Below are 20398 nucleotides of genomic sequence, written 5' to 3'. Positions count from 1 at the left end.
TCCGTACATGCTTTAGAGATGAATAGTGGCGACAGTTTCGAATACAGTTGCTTTTTTTTGGTTATGTATAGCACGTAGTTTCATACATGGCTGGTTACTTTTATTGTGTACAACCTCAATTAGCATTTGGATAGAATATCATCTATGTCAGGGCACGAACCAAACTAACATTTTACTTTGTTATAAATAGAGCTCTGCTAAAACATGTTGTAATATGATACATTGCTGCTTGAAGGCAGAGCATTGATACAATTGAAAATCCCAATGGCGCACAGTGCATTACTGTTTTGACTTACAGTCTTCATAAAATGTTCAACGCCATGCAAGTTGACTTAGCCATATGTGTATTAAGATGTGATGCTTGGAAATGGTAAGTCTTTCATGATACAACTCCTTAAAAATGTTTCAGGTACATAAACCAATTGCAACAGATGGGTTTGCACAGCTAGAATCCTTATGGAATACAGTATCCCAAAGTATTGAATGAACTGGGAGTCGGCAGTGAATAGTAATTTTGCAGCCTGTTATGATTGTAGGCTTTATATATCTTATTACACTGTGATGTTTTGCATCTATTTTAGGACAGATGAATTGGGAATGATCATGACCAACTTAGAAAAAGCTAACCAGGTAAGAAAGAAGCTGCTCTAATCTTGAAAAATACCGAGCATATAGGAGATTTACTTTAAAAACTGGGCAGTATGCTTTAGCAAGGGGCATAGCCTATTGATTTGTTAAGCAAACCTTGAATGTATGTAGAATGCAGCGTTATGCACTCATTTGGTAGATATTCATCATCACTAAGTAGTGAAGTAAATATTAGAGTATGTTATTCAGTGTGTTGCTGCACAGCTTCTCAAAGAGCCGCAATATTTTTATACACATTGGAAACCAGCCTAATGAAATTAGTGAGAAAATTTCTTGTATCACAATTAACTTGGCATGAAATTAAATTGCAGTCATTATGAAATCACGACCAGCTTTTACTGAAAACCTGAGCCTTTAGCCCATAAAGAGCAGTGAAATGCACCTCCAAGTTGGTGCAGTTCCTAATCACGCAATATCCACCACAGGTCTCTCACTCACCTCTTGAAAGTGGTAATCCACATGAATGCCATTAACCCTGTAGTGTTTAACCTCCATGTATGAGTTTGACAGGGAACATCAACAAATTAATGTATAGGGTTGCCAACTCTGGTTGATCATATCCTGGAGGTTTTGTCATGAGCTCCCCTACTGACCTTACTAACATGTCCATCCTCCCAGTGTGCTGCCTTCATACATCGGTGAAGAAGCCAACAAAGCTCGTCATTATCTGACTGAATGATTCTCAATTTCAGTCTAGAAGCCTTTTCATTCCCATCTCTGTTTAATGCCTAATAAAAGACAATGTTCAACCAAAAAGCTTGCCAAAAAAATCCTTCCCCTCCCCCACCTCCCCAAGTCCTGGCATTTGTTCTCCATGCTCTTCGCAGCCATTCCCTCAAGATGAGTCATCAATTGGTGAAGATCCAGCAGAATCCTGGAGAGTTGCTGGCCCTGCTGGTGTGGAGGGGATCTCAGCAGAGCCCAATCATTTCTCTCCAAATGGTCCACAGTTCCAACTGTTTCCAGCAGGGGGCGTGAATGGGTGCTTGTGAGCAGGGATGTTGGCTTGTGTTGTGCTCCACTGAGTTTTCCCAAAGTTTAATTGTACCTCCACCTCCATCAGCATGGGTAGAATTGGCTAATCACAAATAGATGGAGCTGACACCTTCCCTGTATGCGTTGATCATTCTTACATTTAACCAATAAGGTATCAGGGTTGGGGAAGCATTTTAATTACACTTAGCCCACTTCATCACTTGGACAGGACCTCATTACTTTGTTTTCAAACCTCATTCTCAATGATGATGTTTCCATTATTGTTCTCACCAAATCAATAGCCGTAACTGGAGTTCAACTTTTACTGGTGATCTTCAAAGAACCATTAATGGTTTTGAACAGCTCAGTTGTATTACTGGGAGTTAATTTTAAAAATCTCAACAGTGCTACCTGTGATTGGAAAAAGCAGAAATAGTCCAGCTTTATCATTGTTTCTTCGATGTAAAATATATTTGTTGCCAGTTAAATGAAAGTGTATATAAACACAATAGTATGGTACGGTGCCATATTCTTCATTTTGCTAAGGTGCTGTATTAGGATTGATGTTTTACATTGCCTTCGAGCTTTTTATGTGCACAAAATCATATAGTTAAGGGCTGTTTAAATGTTGCACAAGTACTGCTCGTTATCAGTGTCAGTCTGAAATTAAATAATTCATAAGTGGAACCAATAGGAGAATGAGTATTTGAGAAATACAGAATCACAAGTAGTTTTGGTGAAGTTTGCTGTTGGAATTCACTGCTTAATATTTTTGCGGTGGGGGTTCATTACAGAGGGCTGAAGCTGCTCAGAGAGAAGTAGAGAGTCTTCGAGAACAGTCTGTAAACAGCTCCATCCATTTGGCCTGCCGTTCTCCACGGATTGTTGGTGTGGTAAGGAATTAGGAGTAAATGAGGAATGTCTATTTGACAACCTAGTGAACAAAAGCCTGCACCAAGTTCCACAAAAATCTGCCTGACCAACTTTCTTGAGGAAGTGACTTCCAAAACCATTGGCAACTTTCATCAATCAGAAACTGCAAAGAAGTTCAAAACAGTGGGGATTCAGAGCCATGTGTGTGTACAGCACAGAAAACAGCCCTTGGCCTAAACAACAACCTAAGTATTCTAATTCCATTTTCCCGCACTGGGTCCATAGTCTGAAAAACAGAATAGATGGAAACATTCATCAGCAGCATCCGACACTGTGTTGGATCACAGGGGGCCAGAATGGAGTTGCTGGAAAACATAGTTGAGATCCTAAGTGTTTCTAATTTTAAAAACTACAAATTCTTTAGATTTGCTGATGTATCAAGCCACAGTTGATTGCATGAAGACAGTTTGTGATTGATAAATGAATTAGAAAAAGTAATATCAAATGGGTTTTAGTACAGGCAAATGTAAAATACTGCTCACAAGAAGAGGAACTGGGTGAGACACACAGCCCATTCAATATGTCAAACTATTGCCAAGCAGTCATCCACTCCTTAAATAAGTAAAATGTAGGTTTATGATTGATGTAAAGTTCCACCACAGAGGATAGTCAAAACACGAAATAAACATCTGGAACTGTGTGGTATAGATCAAATCTCTGTAATCAGTTAAGAAGCAGTTGGGTACTGTAATGGGATAACTTTGGATCCCTTCTGGAAAATGAATTGGATTGATAGTCCTTGTGTAGTGCATTTGTCATGATCTCAGAACCTAATGCAAAGCTTTACTGATGTGTTCTATACAGTGATACACAGGACCAGCTTGAAAATTAGAGCTAACATTTATCTGTCCCTAATTAAGGAATTTGATTAGACAAGCACACTGGCAGCTCATTCCTTTGCTGCAATAAAATCATCTTTGATTTTGCTCCGAACTTTGTGTACACCCAAGGCCCTAGAGCTGGTATTCTACCAAAATGTGTGCTCAGCAATGCTCTATTTGGTGACTGTATTGATTTGAAATTAAAGCTGCACAATTTGAGACATCTTGGCAGTTTACATTCAGGACTGCAACTTAGCAGTAACAATCCCAACAGAATAGATACTGCCTTGATGCAGTCCATTTAATTAACTTGTTGCATGCCAAAGTGGACAAAATGTCAACTGTCACAAATATGTAGAAAAATGTAACAATAAGTGCCTTCTCTTTCATAAAACCTGAGGCTTTTTTACACTGCTTAAAATTTAAGATGGCTGCGGAGGACATTCTTGTTAGGTTATCAGCTGAAAGCTAATGTGACTTTGTCTCATTGTTCTTGACAAGAGTCAGCCTGAACTTCACCAGCTTCTTTCATCAGTCCTTAAATTAAGTGTTAAAAATGTGTTACTGTGCCAGTTAGTACAGCCTAGCGCTGACAACCAACATAATCTTATTGCTTATATATTGCCCAAAACAATCTTACTCTGATTCATATTGAAAGAGCCCATGGAATGAATGCCAGAAATGAGTCTTCACAGAATATCTCTTTGTCTGATGCCAAATTATCTAATACAATGCATGTCTGTTTCTCTAACTGATTAACTCAGTTTATTGTGATAACTAGCATCTGACTGTTAACCCTGCTGTTCAGTAAACCTAATGTAAATATGTTAATCCATTCATTTTACTCAGAATTTCTTTAATATTGTAAGTCCTGATATAATCATAAAGTGAGACTAATCAGTCTCTTGATAGTGTAGAACTTGACTATTGCTGAAAAGAGCAGTGTTGCTGAAAGTTTTCATCTTGCACGCTTCAGGACCAGTGCAAGAATGCTGAATTTCAAATAAACACAACAACTTATACTGCTCGTGGTCAGCAAATAGACGCTGATTGGCTGAAGTGTTGCCATGGAGAAAATAATGGGGAACTATGGCAATCAGCACCAACTTGTCAACCAGTCAGTGTACCTTTCCTCCAATGGTTTAAATTACTGTGATCATTTGAAATTTGGCATGCTTACATTTATCACAATAAGTGCAAGACTGAAAACTCCAGCAACTTATCTCTTTATTTTTCAGCAAAACAATAAAAGTGAAATTTCACCTTTGAAGTGACACAATTTGTTTTTTTTAAAAGCAAGGCTCAGTTTTGATTTGAATTGTTGTACAATTATCCAGTAATCCACAAGGGGGTTATGCAAATAGACTTTGGATAAGTTGCTGGCAACTTCAAAGCATCATTTCCACTTCTGCACAGGATCAAACAGAGATTTTGATGTGTCCTGGCTCAAGACTGGAGGCAGCCCTGGTTGCTAAAGACAGAGAGATTATCCGATTATTGAAAGAAATTCAACACCTCCAGACTGCCCTGCATGAACTCCAGGAGAGTTCAGCAAATCAGATTGCGCAGTTGGAGCGGCAACTAGCACAAAAGACTGAAGCTGTGGAGGTAATGGAATATGGGACAAGATAACGCTTGTTAAAATATAACTGCAACTCATATCATTTTTGCATGAAATCAAGTTTCAAATAAATAGATGACAAATATCTGCTAGAATCAATGTGAACAGTGTTATATATTTCTATGAACTACGCAAATGATTCAGATAATAATTACCAATTGAATGATTATCAACTATATGGTGTCACATTGTGCAGGTGATTTGTATTGAGAAACATCTCCTGTTTTCAGTTTCATCAATGTTTGTTATGTGCTGCTTTGTATGGATCCATAAGGTGCGCTGTGCATGTTTCCTTGTTTATATCCAGTAAATATTTAAATTAATTTCAAGAAAGCATTCATCACGCATGGTCTTGTTGAAGATTGTGCTGCACTGGTTTGATTTCTGCTTGCACCATACTGGAGGGTAAGCTGGAGTCATTGCTGACACCACTGCAGAAGCTTTGCAGTAAATGCTGTCTCATCCTGTCAAATCCTTTCAAAGTGTCAAGATTTTCCTGGATGGCTACTGCTTGAAGTAGACCCACAGAATAGATGCCTGCCATAACACTGTACCATGGATAGCTCGTGATAAACACACGCCTTCCTGGTCCCGCTGTGCCATCATCAGATGCTGAGAAAAGGCCCAACTACATGGAGGAATAGGAAGAGAACATACTGAGGGGTCAAACTCATTTCCTTCCTTTGTAATGAAACAGTCTGATGTTTTGCTTTCTTTTTATTTTCTTGGGTACTTTAGAAATGTCCTTCCCCAACTGCTACCAGTAATTTTAAGTCCTTAATCTTAACACTCTATAGCACTGAGCAGTTAATAGTACATCTGTTCTCTGTGGGTTCTGTTGTTGATTGCCATCACTCCCATTCTTCTCTCAATGGCACTCCACCACTTCATTTGCTATTACTAATTTGGGAAATAATTCAGTTTCTCTTCTGACAAGTGTAAGTTTCAAATGTGTGCTGTGTATATAATATTAACATTAACTGTTGGATTGCTTTCTAACTGATAACTGTGTCCAATTTCTCAGAAATTAGAAAAGAAGTTAAATGCACAAGTAGACCATATGGAACAGAAAACAGAATTAAGGTATGTATTTAATGTACAGTTAGTCACAAGAGTAGCTACCGGATTAAGGACAGTTGGTACTGAACGTGCAAGGTGAATAATGTTTTGTGAGGTGCCGTGGAAGAGGTCTTTCAGTCTGAGAACGCACATTAGAAGGAAAATGAATGGAAAATGTGTCAGTTGTCACATTCATAATTTCCTTATGCGTGGCTTACTTCTTCACAACTCTGCTCATTTCTTCCTTGCTGCTCACAGTTCATTGTTTTTTTTTAAACTGTGCTCCGATTCTTATTTTATCCTAATTTGCCTACTCTTGGCTCCTGCTATTATTATATTTGCCTCTCGGCCTTCTTCATCCTGCATTTCTCCGCAATCAATCCTATTCTGGTATACCCCACCCTTTTCCCGAAAAAAAGATTTGCGTATGTCTATCCTCATATTATCGGCATCACACAAGATAAAATTGTTCAAGGTGCAAATTCTAGCGACAGAATCTCAACAAAAGAGCAAGCTGTGCAATATGTGTATTTATAGACATAATGACTGGAATATTAACAAAGTAAAATGCTTGCTGCTGTGGAGGAGTTTATTACTCCAATGCGACAAGTAACCAATCTTTTCACCTGCAGCAAAACTATTTCTAAAGGAGTAGTTAGATTTGAGTGAAATTGCAGCTTTTCTGATCAACCAAGGAATGATGCTGAAGCTTCTTGGGCTAATATTCTTGAAATAGATTTTCTTGGTGTAAACGTCATGTGGGTTGTGCAAATGATGAACGTATTTTAGAGTAAAAGTCAAACTAAATATGGGCCGAATGGCCTTACTTCCACTCCTACGTCTTCTGGTCTTAAATGAATGGTCCAACAGCCTGACTCGTGAGACACTTTTCTTATTGGCTTTCATCATCACCAGAGTGGCTCTGCATTTTCCAGCTGTTTACTGAAGTGCGTTCCATCCTCCCTAACCATTCCCCAATCCTGGGCTCCACTTTTCTTGAATAGAAAACCTCTTTTCCTGTGGATCGTGGTTGCTATCATTTAATTTTAACAACAGAAATCAGTCTGAATTGAAACAGTGTTTACCTATGGGAATACTTTTGATTAGATAAATGGAAAACAACACAGAATCAGATTTTGTCCATGTAAATAAGCTTCTCACATCTGGAAAACATTAAAATTTGACCCTCAAGATTTTTAATATTTCAATATTCTCCTGTCCTGAATGCACACGGTTACCCAGACCTGTGATCCAGTGCCTCACTCATGTAGCCTACCTTTGTCTATAAATCTCAGTTGGCCTACTTTTTGACCGTTGTGCCTGAGGATGACCCCATCATGACAGAGAATGCACATTCCAGTTGGGTAATGGTGAATAATCAGCAATGAAAGCCTAGATGTCCCTTTCTGCCCTGCCCTTCGCACATCCATCAATCTCTGCAATTCCACTGCAAATGAGAACAACTGTCGACCTCCTATTCCTACTGAAAACAGGGGAGCCTCAGCCATTAAAAGGACCTGTCAGACCAGCAAAATCCACTGTTCAACCTGCCAAGACTTTGCTGCTGAGCTTAATACCAGCATGACACATCAATGTTTATTAAGCAAAAATTTCAAACTGTTCACTCAGTATTTAGTTTTCAACTTTGTAGTACAGCTTGAGCAGAACAAAGAATCAGCCCCACATTGATTATAAAGCATTCAAATTGGGGACTGTCTTCAACACCATGACCTTGGATTCATTTGTGACATCTATTACATTTTCATTACAGCATTTTCAAATCAGCGAACCCAGCGTCTGCAAATGGCTGTGCGCCCCAGGTAACTTCTTAGTTCAAGATAATTTAACCATTGCTGCATAATCACGTGGTTTGAGGCCTAGTAGGTTAATTAAAAGTTGCTTCAATATTGATGTGGAGCTACATGTCTCATTTCGCTGGAGTTAGCCAGTCAGTAACAAGCACCAGAATTAATTTTCCCAAAGGAACTTTATAATGCAATTCTACTGAAATTATCTTAAATTCATTGGATGTGCAAAGCGATGTCTAGATTGAAGTTGGAATAATTATTTCCTGCTGCCAGGATAGTACTAAAGACACTGAAGATTCTCTAGCGGAAAAAGAGATGACCCCTCAACCCGAGAAGAAGTGTTTACAAGAGAAGCTAAACACAAATGCAGAGATGGGTATGATTGCAGATTTTTTTATTTCTTAAGTCTCTTAAGATTTCATGAAGTATCTGATAACCTGTTCCAGAAATCCAAACCCGCTCACTATTTTGTTCTCCTGGAGACAGGATTGATTAGTTGCCACAGAAATCATTACTAGTGAATCCTGTTCCATCTCAAAGCATTGAACCAATTTTTTTTAATGCAATGAGATGCATCACTGATTAATCTGTTTGTGGAGATATTAGGTGAGGGTGAGTGTTGGCCAGGATGGAGCAACTGTTTGCTACTGTCATCGCCACTCCGCACACACCTGCTTCCTTGGTTTGATTAGTTTCTTTTTCACCAGACTGATCCCTGGGAAGATTCAGCAGACTGATGCTGGCATGACAGCATTTCCCTTTTGAGAGACTGGGCCTATGATCTCTAGAGGCTAGAATAATGAGAGGTGACCTCATTGGAACATACAAAGTTCTAAGAGGGCTTGATAAGATGGCTGTGGGAAGGTATATCTAGAACCAAGTGGCATAATCTCAGAATAAGAAGTAAGCCATTTAGGACTGAGATGAGGAAGAATTTCATTCCTTGTGAGCTGGTTAATCTTTTGAGTTCCCTAGCCCAGAGAGCTTGGAGGATTAGTTATTGAGTTCATTCAAGACAGAAATTGATAGGTTTCTTTATATTAAAGATATCAGTGGGATAGAGGGATAGTATGGGCAAATGGCATTGAGGCAGATGACCAGCCATGAATAACAGAGTGAGTTTTTGGACCAAATGGCCTGCCTCCATTGTGTTTATATAAGTGACTTGAGTCCTGAGCAGGTCTGGTAGTATTCTTGGGGAGAAAAAGTTAACATTTGATTTCTGGTCACTCTTCATGAGAACACAAGGGAGGGTTGAGGGAAATTGTACTCCTAATGATAACATTATGGTGTTCTGTGTGACCAATAAATACCAGATATTTTTTATCCCCATTAGTTGATTATAAAAACCAAGCCATGGTTTACACTAAATCAAAACAAGCCAAATTCTGTTATCATTGTATGTCATTTTGCTTCCTTCTAACAATGTTATGAGAATGTACTTGGACATTCTTTGCCAATCTGAAATACGTAGCACTTGTGCTCATTGTCAATAGGATGTGCCATGTTCACATCAGCAAAGCTCATGGAGTGTCTGTAAAGTCTCTCTGCCTATTTTCAAGGACAAAATGCATGTCTGTATAGGCTGAGACTATTCCCAGTAGGAACAGAATAGTACTGAAAGCAACCAATGATACAACACTTTTAAGTTCTTGTTTAACAAGTGAAATCTTAATTGTCCTTTTCAGAACATTTGAACTAATGAAGTTGACATCAGGTTAACTGCATAGAAAAGCAAATGCCTGTCAAATGGGGATAAACCTGTTGTATTTATTCCAATCACCTCAGATCAAAGTAAGTTTGTTCCCACAAAGCAGGAACTGTACTAATAATCTATATTGCCCGGTGGAGAGCAAACCTGAATATGTCCTGGGAAGTCCCACCACATGATTAGGAGATTAAGAATGTTTTCTTTGGGAACTGGGTCAAAACATACTCCTCCTCAACAGCACCAAAGCAGATTGGTCATAATCACACTGCTGCTTGTGGGAGCTTGCTGTGTGCAAACTGAAGCTGCATTTCCTACATCACAACAGCGACGATGCTTCACAATTAAATATTTAATTATGAAGCCGATTGGGTAGGGGAGCCTAATGTAATGAAATGTACAATGTATAAATACAAATCTTCTATCGTTCTAGGCAGATTGCTTTTGAAACTAATTTGTATATCAAACAGTTGGGAGTGCGCAGCAGGTGTCTGCAAAGTTTTATGAAAATTAGCATTTCACTGATGAGAGATTTTTTGATGAAAGGCATATGTAACTCCATCTCTCAGGAACTGTTTAGTCATTCCAAAACTTAGTTACGTGCATAGTGGTCCATTTTAGATGCGCAGAATTAATTATCTTCAGTTTTATATAAAAAGGAAACAAGTGAAGAATTCACATTTTGAAGCACATACCTGTCAGGCTTCCTAAAGAGACGAAGTGTATTTGTGTGCTTAATGAAAATGAACAATATCTGCTGAAATTGCTAGTTTTCTCCTTATGTACCCTGTTAGTAGAATGACAAGTTTCACATTCCTGTCAGTTAGTTCGAAATAAACAATTGAGAATATTTTCAGAGGTTGAAGTAATCACATATGTTCTTAAAAAAAATGTTTGCCCTGCAACTGGAAGTATTAAAACAAAATCCAATGGGTAACTTATTATTCAATATTTATTTTTGTTTTATTTGCAGCCATTTCATGTTGTCTAGATCAAATTTCATAATTGCAAGTGTCCTATTGCTTCAGTCCCTAAATCTAATCTATTAATTTTGATAGAGAAGGGAATCTGATTTGGGTTGTGCCTTAAAGGGCAATGAAATGGTGGGGGAGTTGGAGGGGGGATAACTTAGATATGAACTGAAAATAGGCACAAAGAGCGCAGTACATGATTAACTCCTGCCTGTAAAGGATTTTTGCATGCTCCCAGGTCTACTCCTGTTGCTTTATACCAGAGGCCCTGAAACTGTGACTGACTGTTCAGCACTGCTTAAAAGCAGCCTTCATCTGTTAAATGAGATAATGGGAACTGCAGATGCTGGAGATTCCAAGATAATAAAATGTGAGGCTGGATGAACACAGCAGGCCAAGCAGCATCTCAGGAGCACAAAAGCTGACGTTTCGGGCCTAGACCCTTCATCAGAGAGGGGGATGGGGGGAGGGAACTGGAATAAATAGGGAGAGAGGGGGAGGCGGACCGAAGATGGAGAGTAAAGAAGATAGGTGGAGAGGGTGTAGGTGGGGAGGTAGGGAGGGGATAGGTCAGTCCAGGGAAGACGGACAGGTCAAGGAGGTGGGATGAGGTTAGTAGGTAGCTGGGGGTGCGGCTTGGGGTGGGAGGAAGGGATGGGTGAGAGGAAGAACCGGTTAGGGAGGCAGAGACAGGTTGGACTGGTTTTGGGATGCAGTGGGTGGGGGGGAAGAGCTGGGCTGGTTGTGTGGTGCAGTGGGGGGAGGGGATGAACTGGGCTGGTTTAGGGATGCAGTGGGGGAAGGGGAGATTTTGAAACTGGTGAAGTCCACATTGATACCATATGGCTGCAGGGTTCCCAGGCGGAATATGAGTTGCTGTTCCTGCAACCTTCGGGTGGCATCATTGTGGCAGTGCAGGAGGCCCATGATGGACATGTCATCAAGAGAATGGGAGGGGGAGTGGAAATGGTTTGCGACTGGGAGGTGCAGTTGTTTGTTGCGAACTGAGCGGAGGTGTTCTGCAAAGCGGAGTGAGCAAAGGTGTTCTGCCTCCGCTTGGTTTCCCCAATGTAGAGAAAGCCGCACCGGGTACAGTGGATGCAGTATACCACATTGGCAGATGTGCAGGTGAACCTCTGCTTAATGTGGAATGTCATCTTGGGGCCTGGGATGGGGGTGAGGGAGGAGGTGTGGGGACAAGTGTAGCATGGGAGGTTAAATGGGAGGTTTATTCTGGCTCTAACAAGTGGTGGGAGTATTTTTCAAAATGATATCGTCTCTGTTGCATTTTAAGCAATCACTTAGCAAGTGAGAAAGCATGCACCAGTGTTTTCAGATAATGCACTTGGTGTGAGAAAGAAAATCTTGCACTTATTAATGCACTGTTCACAACCACCAGATGCCTCAAAGTGTTCTGCAGCCAATGAACAGCTTTGGAACTGTTGTCTTCGAAACTCAGCAGTTAATTTTGCAGACGCCAACCCAGATAGTTTGTTTCCAAATGTTGATTAAGGACTATATATTGGCCAGGACACCTGAATGTAACTCTGCCTGCACCCCCCCCCCAAAAAAACACACACACTCACACACAGTTGTTACGGGACCTCGGTTTAACATAAAAAAGCATTGAAGCGCTCTGGAGGGTCGCCTTAAATCAGTGTGCTCCAACTCAGGAAAGCATTTGAACTGAGATCTGGTGACTCAGGAGAAAGTGTTACCAACTGAGTCACGGCTTTCGTAAGTACAAAAGAGGTGAGAGATGCTAGATCTCTTTTATTCACAAGGAGTTTAAGGAATTATAGAATCCTAGAATTTTACAGCACTTGGGGAGCCATTCAACCCATTGTGTCTGTACTGGTTTCCAAAACCACTACAGAGTGAATCCCACTCTCCATTCCTATCTCTGTAGCCTTCCAAATTCATCATTTTCAAATATATGTCCAGTTTTTTTTATTAAAGTCTCATATGGGATCAACTTCCATCACTCTCAGGTCGCACATTCCAAATTCTAACAACTCTCTGAGTAACAAAGTTTTGACACATCTAACTACGAGCTCTCTTGCTGACAAGCTTGAAATTATGACCGCTAGTCGACAACATGTAAACCAGTGGAATAAGCATATCTTTCTCTACCCTGTCAAAATTGTTCATAATTTTGAATACCCCAATAAGGTCACCTCTTAATCTTCTCTGCACCAATAAGAATAAGACCAATTTTTTTAATCTTTGTAATCTTCGAATTCTTGGTGTCTTTCTAGTAAATCTCTTTGCATTGTTTCCAGGATTTTAATGACCTTCTTTCAATAAATTGCCCAGAACTGAACACAAACTCAAAATGTGGTCTGACCAATGATTTGTAGAGGTGAAGCATTACTTGCTCACCCTCTTCTACTTTGTGCCTGAGGTGAGGGTTGTGGTAGTATAAGGCCTCTGGAAGACTGTGTATACATGTGTCTGCCTGGCACCCTCATTCTCAACTTCACAAAAACGGTCCAAAATGCAGCCCCTACCTGCCAAGTTTCTGCTAAGAATAAATTTCTAAATATACCAGCTGATCCAGGATATACCCTGCAGGTTAAAAAGCTTTGTGTATGCATGTTATAGAGCCACTTGTGCCACAGAATAGTGCAATTTTGTCAAAACATTTCTTGTATTCTACAGATGAGGAGCAACCTGAAGAGAACTCCATGAAAGACACTCTGAGTGTTGTGAAAGACATCTCAAGCGGAGAGCATCCTTCACCTTCTCCTCTGCCATTGCCCCATTGGTTAGGAGATGAGCAAGCCTCTCCGAAGTCTATACCAGCGCATGGGTCAACCCGAGGATCAGAAATATCTGGAGCATTTCCTGTCTCTTCATTCCCTTTGATAAAAACAAACGAGAAGCCCTCTTTAGAGCCACTGCACCATAAACCCCTGATGTCTCCCCTTTATACAAAGGAAGCTGGGAGTACAGTTGTCTACCCAACTGCACTCTATTCTGCCAAAGGAGCTTTAATTGTTGGGAACAGTTCCAGTAACCCTGAGGCAGTCCCACCGAGTGACCAGTCAGAAAGCAGCAGTTCGAGTGCTGCTGATGAGGATCATCTGGAGACAGCTGAGATCGCCTTTCAGGTTAAAGAGCAACTGCTAAAGCACAACATCGGACAACGTGTGTTTGGACACTACGTCCTGGGATTATCACAAGGATCTGTTAGTGAGATCCTTGCCAGACCCAAACCGTGGCATAAGCTTACTGTTAAAGGGAAGGAGCCTTTTATTAAAATGAAGCAGTTTCTATCTGACGAACAAAATATCCTTGCTCTTCGAACAATTCAAGTGCGGCAAAGAGGTATATATTGCAGATAATAAGATAAGATTACTTTTGTAATGTAACTTAGAAAGAGAACACTATAGATATTGAATGGTAGCCCAGTAGCATAGTTCATTGCTGTAATGATGAGTTCAAATTTCCCTGATTTGTAAAGGAACCTGAAATATCTGTTTCAGCTCAGTCAGTGGTGGGGAAGGGCTGAGGAAAGAATATCAATGTGAGCCTGATTGTCAGCAATTTAAAGGTTAATGACAGAGACTGGGAATACAGTTGTTCTCCACTTTGCCAGTGTAGATGGAGGAATGAGAGATTATACCTTAATGAAGATAAAACCAGAGTAATATGTTACACGTTATCTTAATTAACCATATGCCTAATTTACATGTATTAATTCCTAATTTCTAATATCCAAAGTCTGAAGAGGAGATGATTTTTTTTAAAATGTATTCATACATGGGATGTGCATGTTGCTGACTAGGCCAGCATTTATTGTCCAGGGCAGTTGAGAGTCTACCACCTGGCTGTGGGTCTGGAGTTACATGTAGGCCAGACCAGGTAAGGACAGCAGTTCTGTTTCCTAAAGTATATAAATAAACCAGATTTTTTTTTTGTTTTGACAATTGACAATGGTTTCATAGTCATCATTAGACTCTTAATTCCAGATTTCTTCTTGAATTCCAGTTGCCACCATCTGTTAAGATGGGATTTGAACCTGGATTCCCAGACCATTAGCTGAGTTTCCAGATTAATATTCAACCACTAGGCCATCATCCACCCTAAGACCGTCACTTTCCAATATCTATTGCTAAATAGATAGGTTAAAACGAGAGCTAAAAGGATATTCATTTCTAATTCTCTTGCTTGCATGAAACTTTTGTGCACTGCGTTCCATGACAACATTGTAACTTTCCACGTGGCAAATTTCAGAACCAGCCTTTCACAATCCATTCACAATAACTTCTGCAGCTCAGCGAAAATTCAACTGATGTGACTTCCAGATCAGACCCGGATGCTTATTTAACATGAGCTTAATGAACATTTCAGTATCCAAACAACATGAGGCACATTCGGAGAAACAAGAAAAACAAACATTAAACATTTTTAAGTTATACTGCTGAATTGTGAGTAATAAATCAGTGGAGGATGTTTTGAGATATTGAGGTAATGAACTCAACTCTTGATCTGTATGACCCAATTCAAGTCTAGTGTAAATACTGATAAAATCATGCTGCTTGTTAATTTTGTTTCAGTGTTTCCTCTAGCTCCCATCTGTTGTAACGTGCAGGGTACCATTTATGAGCATACTGGAGCAAATTGTAGGAGACAGTTTTGAAGTGCTCACTATTTTGCATGTTTCATTTCAGGGAGTATAACTCCTAGGATTCGGACTCCAGAGACTGGTTCAGATGAGGCTATTAAAAATATTCTGGAGCAGGCAAAGAAAGAGCTTCAGACTCAAAAATGTGGTAGGTATTAAGAGACAGCCTGACTATATTTGGAGTAAGATTAGTAGCTGTCTGTTAGAGTTCAGACATACAGATCATTAAAACTCAACTGCAGAAGGGATCCTTTCAGAGATACTGACCAATTTTACATTCACAGCCTGAATATTTAAACTAAATTTCCATGTTTCTTGGAGCTGATTTGAGAAATGTGTTCCAATTTCTGAATGCATGCATAAAATACAGAGTAAAGGCAGGAGTTGGGCTTTGTCCTCAGGAATGAGTTGAACTCGGACAGCTCAAATGTGCTAATAATTACCTAGTTCTCTCTGTACAAAAAAATGTTTTGAACAGCTTTGAAAAGCAGTTTAAACATCAACATGATGTATCTACAGTCCCTTTGTCTATCAGGAGAGAATTGTTCTACTTTGTATAAAGTGTGAATTTCTAACTTACTAAAAAAGGAATGCAATTGAAAAAAATGTAATGGTTTCATATTTGTGTTAAAGAATGCTTTCAAATAGCCTGACTTTATTCATTTATGCTTTATTTCCAGTCGAATCAAAAAGCTCTCCCTTGCCTATCTGCAGTACAAGCTCCAGCAGTAGCGCTGGTTCTGATGAAGCAATTCGCTCTATCTTGGAGCAGGCCCGAAGAGAGATGCAAGCCCAACAGCAAGTCCTATTGGAAATGGAGGCTAACAGCAGCAACAACACAATGACAACTCCACACATAGAAACTTTACCAGCCACAAACAAAATCTCTCTTTCCTCATACATCAAGCAAGAGGAAGGCATGGCAACAAGAAGTTCGCAGACTCCTCTCAGTGTTGTCTCACCTGCGGCCTTTGTACAGAATATAATACGAAAGGTGAAATCTGAAATTGGTGATGCTGGATCATACTTTGACCAGCACTGGGCCACAGAGAGAAATATGGCTAATAGATTGTATGCTTCAGTGTCACCATCGCCATCATCCTCTTCGTGTGGTTCTTCAGGGACAGGGAATGTAAAGCAGTGGCGAGCTGAACCTAGTGACAACAGCAAAAATGGGGAGGAGCATTCATTTGGTGTTGAAGGTACTCACAAACTTACAGATATAAAATCTGAGAGCAGTCCGGACTCGCCAAGTATTAACCAGCTTTCCATATTCCCTACATATGTCCCACGTTCACTGAAACCAACTGTTCCTCCATTGACTCCAGAACAGTATGAGATGTACATGTATCGGGAAGTGGACACAATAGAATTGACTAGACAAGTTAAAGAAAAACTGGCAAAAAATGGAATCTGTCAGAGGATCTTTGGTGAGAAGGTAAGTGACGGGATGAGGAGTTAATCCAAATCCAAAATGCATTACTTGAGCCCAGCAAAATGAAACGAGTGCTTGAAATTTCCAACAAGAAGATGAAGTTTGACTTTTTGAATGACTTTTTAAAGTTTGTTCATGGGATGTGGACTTCATTGGCAAGGCCAGCAGTTATTGCCCATCCCTAACAGCACGACAGAAGGTTGTGGTGAGCTGTCTTGAACTACTGCAGTCCATAGGATGTAGTATCGAGCACAGTGCCGTGAGAATGGGAGATCCAGGATTTCAACCCTGCAAAGGAACTTTTCTATAGTTTCAAGTCAGGCCAGTGTATGACTTAGAGGGAAACATGCAGTGCAGTGTTCTCACTGCATCTCCTGCCTTTGTCCTCCTAGTTGGTTGAGGTATGGGTTTGGAAGCTGCTGTTATAGGAGCCTGAGTATATTGGTCTTATAGATGGTACACACTGCTGCCAGTGGAACAGAGGGATTAACTGTTGAAGATGTGGGATGGGGTTCCGGTCCTGGATGGTATTAAGCTTTTTGAGTGTTGGAGTTGGATACATCCAAACAGATGCAGCAGACTACAAGGATGCAAAACTGATTTTTCCGATCAACAGTTTTAAACAACTGTCCTCTTTCTCAAGTGCTCTGCTGCATGGCCTATGCTTTAGCAACTTGTAGATTGAGTTAGATCATGAAAGGAGCACAGTGAGATTTATTTTGGATTTACACATGCCATTACTGCAGATGGCAGCAACACATAGGTCTCATATTCAGTTGTTTGTGTTTGATTATATATGTGTGCTATTTGACAAGCCTACATATGGTTACAGCATAAAACATGAAAGAAATGGTGGGGGTGCGAGAGTGGAGACATTTTAAGAACACAATGGATAAGACTCCAGTTTGGAAGTAGAAAATGGTGTCATCTCTGCATATCTCTGAGATGTAAAGCACAGCAGTTGGTTTTAATTTTCAAGCTTAGTTTCAATTTCTTGGCCCTAGAGAAGCTTCCTTCGCCAGGAGGGCCACCAAGGGATTGACATATTTCAGGGTTCAAGACCTGCTCTTAGATTGTGTCAGAGCAAAAGGACAGCGTACAATTGAGCAACTCACACCAGGCACAGCTACATTTAACAGTGGGCCAAAGTGCGATGACCAGATGATGTATATTCTGCCATACAGCTCATCATTGTCAGATATCCTTAAATACGTGCTCAAATTGTGGAGCTGTCCGTTGGCTCCTGAAACCATGTGTAGTTTAAGGGAGAAAATATAATTCCTATTTAAAAGCAATCACTTCACAAAGTAGGGGTGCAAGTCTTTGAAGAAGAAGACATCATCAGTTCAAGATGTGGAGGAACCACTTGCAGGCGTGGGAAAGCTCAGGGACAGTAAATACTCCCATCATCATGTTTCATAATTTTTTTTTCTCCCTCTGCAACAGACCTTTTTCGGGTTTTTGATGACAACGTTATTTCTGGTTTTGGGAATGATTATAGTTGCAGTGCGCGACAACCTCAACAGGCATATGCTCTGTGTAGCAAAAGAGGTGTGGCTTTTTGATAACACACACACATGCGCGTGCACACATCCCACAAAACATGGACCGAACATGCACACACACACAAGCTCCAAAACACTAAAACACACCCCAAACACACACAGTGTGTGTGTGCACACACACTATTGTAATCAGTAACACAGAAAAGACACAAGAATATTCTTCCTTAGTTATCGAATTTTGGGAAATTAAGATGGAGTGTTGTGCTCCCTGCATTGATACGTCACTTCTCCATTTGCATTTGTAAACAAAGCCAAAGTGCCACAGAAAACCATTTGAAGTGGGCAGTATCAGTGAGTGTCTCAACTCCACGCTGTGAATACCAAGCCTAATCATTAAATGGTGGAAAAATGGCGAAGTTCAACTATGCTTGAATCCTAAGGTGGTCAATGAGGCAGTCATTCCAAATAAATATCCATTTCATTCAATCCAGTCAGCATCATTTCCACAAAGCTCAACATGTGACGGTTAGCTTCAGATACCAGGAGCAACGTTGATCTTACAGTACTGATGAAGCTGTATTTCAAAATCAGAGTGCCCTGTGAGCCACATTAAAGTATTCAGTGCTTTCCAAACTATTGGTTCATCATGTCAGATATTGAGGAAATGCTCAGCCTATTTGACAATGGTGTCCATGGAGGGGAGCAATCAGAAAATGGCCTGTGGTAATCAGCAGGATTTGCTCAACTTGATGATTACACAACAAGCAACATTGGACATATTAGAGGCAAATACAACATCTCTGCTGGTCCTTGCATGTTTCAACCACATGTGAAATGTATGTCACAACAGGAACTGCAGTTGGAGCTGTATTCTCACATTCTCTAAAAGAAGCGAAAGACCAATTGCTAGCGCTTCATGGTGATTGTTGGAAACTGACGTAAATACTCTTGTGAACTGCAAGAAAATCCAACCTATATATATATTTGTGTGCATTGGTAGATAGACGTCAATGGTAGAAAGCCACTCTCCATTCCAATTATCAAGCACTGTTAGCCACATCAGGATCTGATCATTAATCTCTATATATTTTCAAATGGTCAGATCATCTTCATCAGTACAACTTATGACAAGTATCTCAAGTTTTTTTAACTGAGTAGCTGATATGCTTCACCTTGTTACTGTCACAGGCAGCATTAGCAATGGCGAAGCAACGAGCAATATTTAACGCTACATGATCACTGCAATTTCCCATGTAACCAGGAATCTTGTTACTTGAGAAAAGTTGAATGCAGAATCGGCGGAATAGAGCGTAATGCAGAAAGTAAGGCAGTTCTTGAAAATGAAGTGTCCTGACAAAAGGAAGAAAGAACTGGTCCAGTGCTACAGATCATGCATTGGGCTTGCATTGTTTGATGACAGCTGTATTACACGTGAAACTTGAGAGGTTTACTGGAAAACTTTGCAGCCAAGTGTTTTGCGTCTTGCCAATGAGAGGCATCCAGGTATTGCTGTGATAACTCAATCAAACAGTCCAGTGGCCAGCAATATAGCTCCACGTGGAAGAGTTAATTTGACATTGTGTCGAATTTATACTCAGCAAGAGATCTGTTATCCTGTGTCCTCCATCTCAACAATAGACTCCATGGCCAGCAAAATCATGACAACAACTCCATGACAACAACACTTTGCAGAACACCTCCGCTCGGTTTGCAATAAACAACTGCACCTCCCAGTCGCAAACCATTTCCACTCCCCCTCCCATTCTTTAGATGACATGTCCATCATGGGCCTCCTGCACTGCCACAATGATGCCACCCGAAGGTTGCAGGAACAGCAACTCATATTCCACTTGGGAACCCTGCAGCCCAATGGTATCAATGTGGACTTCACCAGCTTCAAAATCTCCCCTTCCCCAACTGCATCCCAAAACCAGCCCAGTTCGTCCCCTCCCCCCTCTGCACCACACAACCAGCCCAGCTCTTCCCCCCCACCCACTGCATCCCAAAACCAGTCCAACCTGTCTCTGCCTCCCTAACCGGTTCTTCCTCTCACCCACCCCTTCCTCCCACCCCAAGCCATACCTCCATTGCCTACCTACTAACCTCATCCCACCTCCTTGACCTGTCCGTCTTCCCTGGACTGACCTATCCCCTCCCTACCTCCCCACCTATACTCTCTCCACCTATCATCTTTTCTCTCCATCTTCGGTCCGCCTCCCCCTCTCTCCCTATTTATTCCAGTTCCCTCCCCCCATCCCCCTCTCTGATGAAGGGTCTAGGCCCG

General features: G+C 40.7%; 1 protein-coding gene across 5 annotated transcripts in view; it reads left to right on the top strand.

Moving 5' to 3' along the window:
- Positions 1-20398, top strand: part of cux2b (cut-like homeobox 2b) — a 302961-nt gene that overhangs the window by 249371 nt on the left and 33192 nt on the right. For 4 of the 5 annotated variants that reach the window (XM_048556467.2, XM_048556469.2, XM_048556466.2 and 1 more), the window contains 9 exons: positions 582-630; positions 2418-2516; positions 4794-4985; positions 6023-6081; positions 7829-7877; positions 8139-8241; positions 13206-13874; positions 15221-15322; positions 15855-16612. In XM_048556467.2, coding sequence (XP_048412424.1) covers positions 582-630; positions 2418-2516; positions 4794-4985; positions 6023-6081; positions 7829-7877; positions 8139-8241; positions 13206-13874; positions 15221-15322; positions 15855-16612 — 2080 coding nt within the window. The remainder of the gene's footprint in view (positions 1-581; positions 631-2417; positions 2517-4793; positions 4986-6022; positions 6082-7828; positions 7878-8138; positions 8242-13205; positions 13875-15220; positions 15323-15854; positions 16613-20398) is intronic. The other variant, XM_048556468.2, reaches the window with a different exon arrangement.

This window comes from Stegostoma tigrinum, chromosome 26 (genome assembly GCF_030684315.1).
Source record: "Stegostoma tigrinum isolate sSteTig4 chromosome 26, sSteTig4.hap1, whole genome shotgun sequence".
Taxonomy (NCBI): Eukaryota; Metazoa; Chordata; class Chondrichthyes; order Orectolobiformes; family Stegostomatidae; genus Stegostoma; species Stegostoma tigrinum.
The sequence above is the reverse complement of the archived record's forward strand: the minus strand, read 5'-3'. Positions and strand labels throughout refer to the sequence as shown.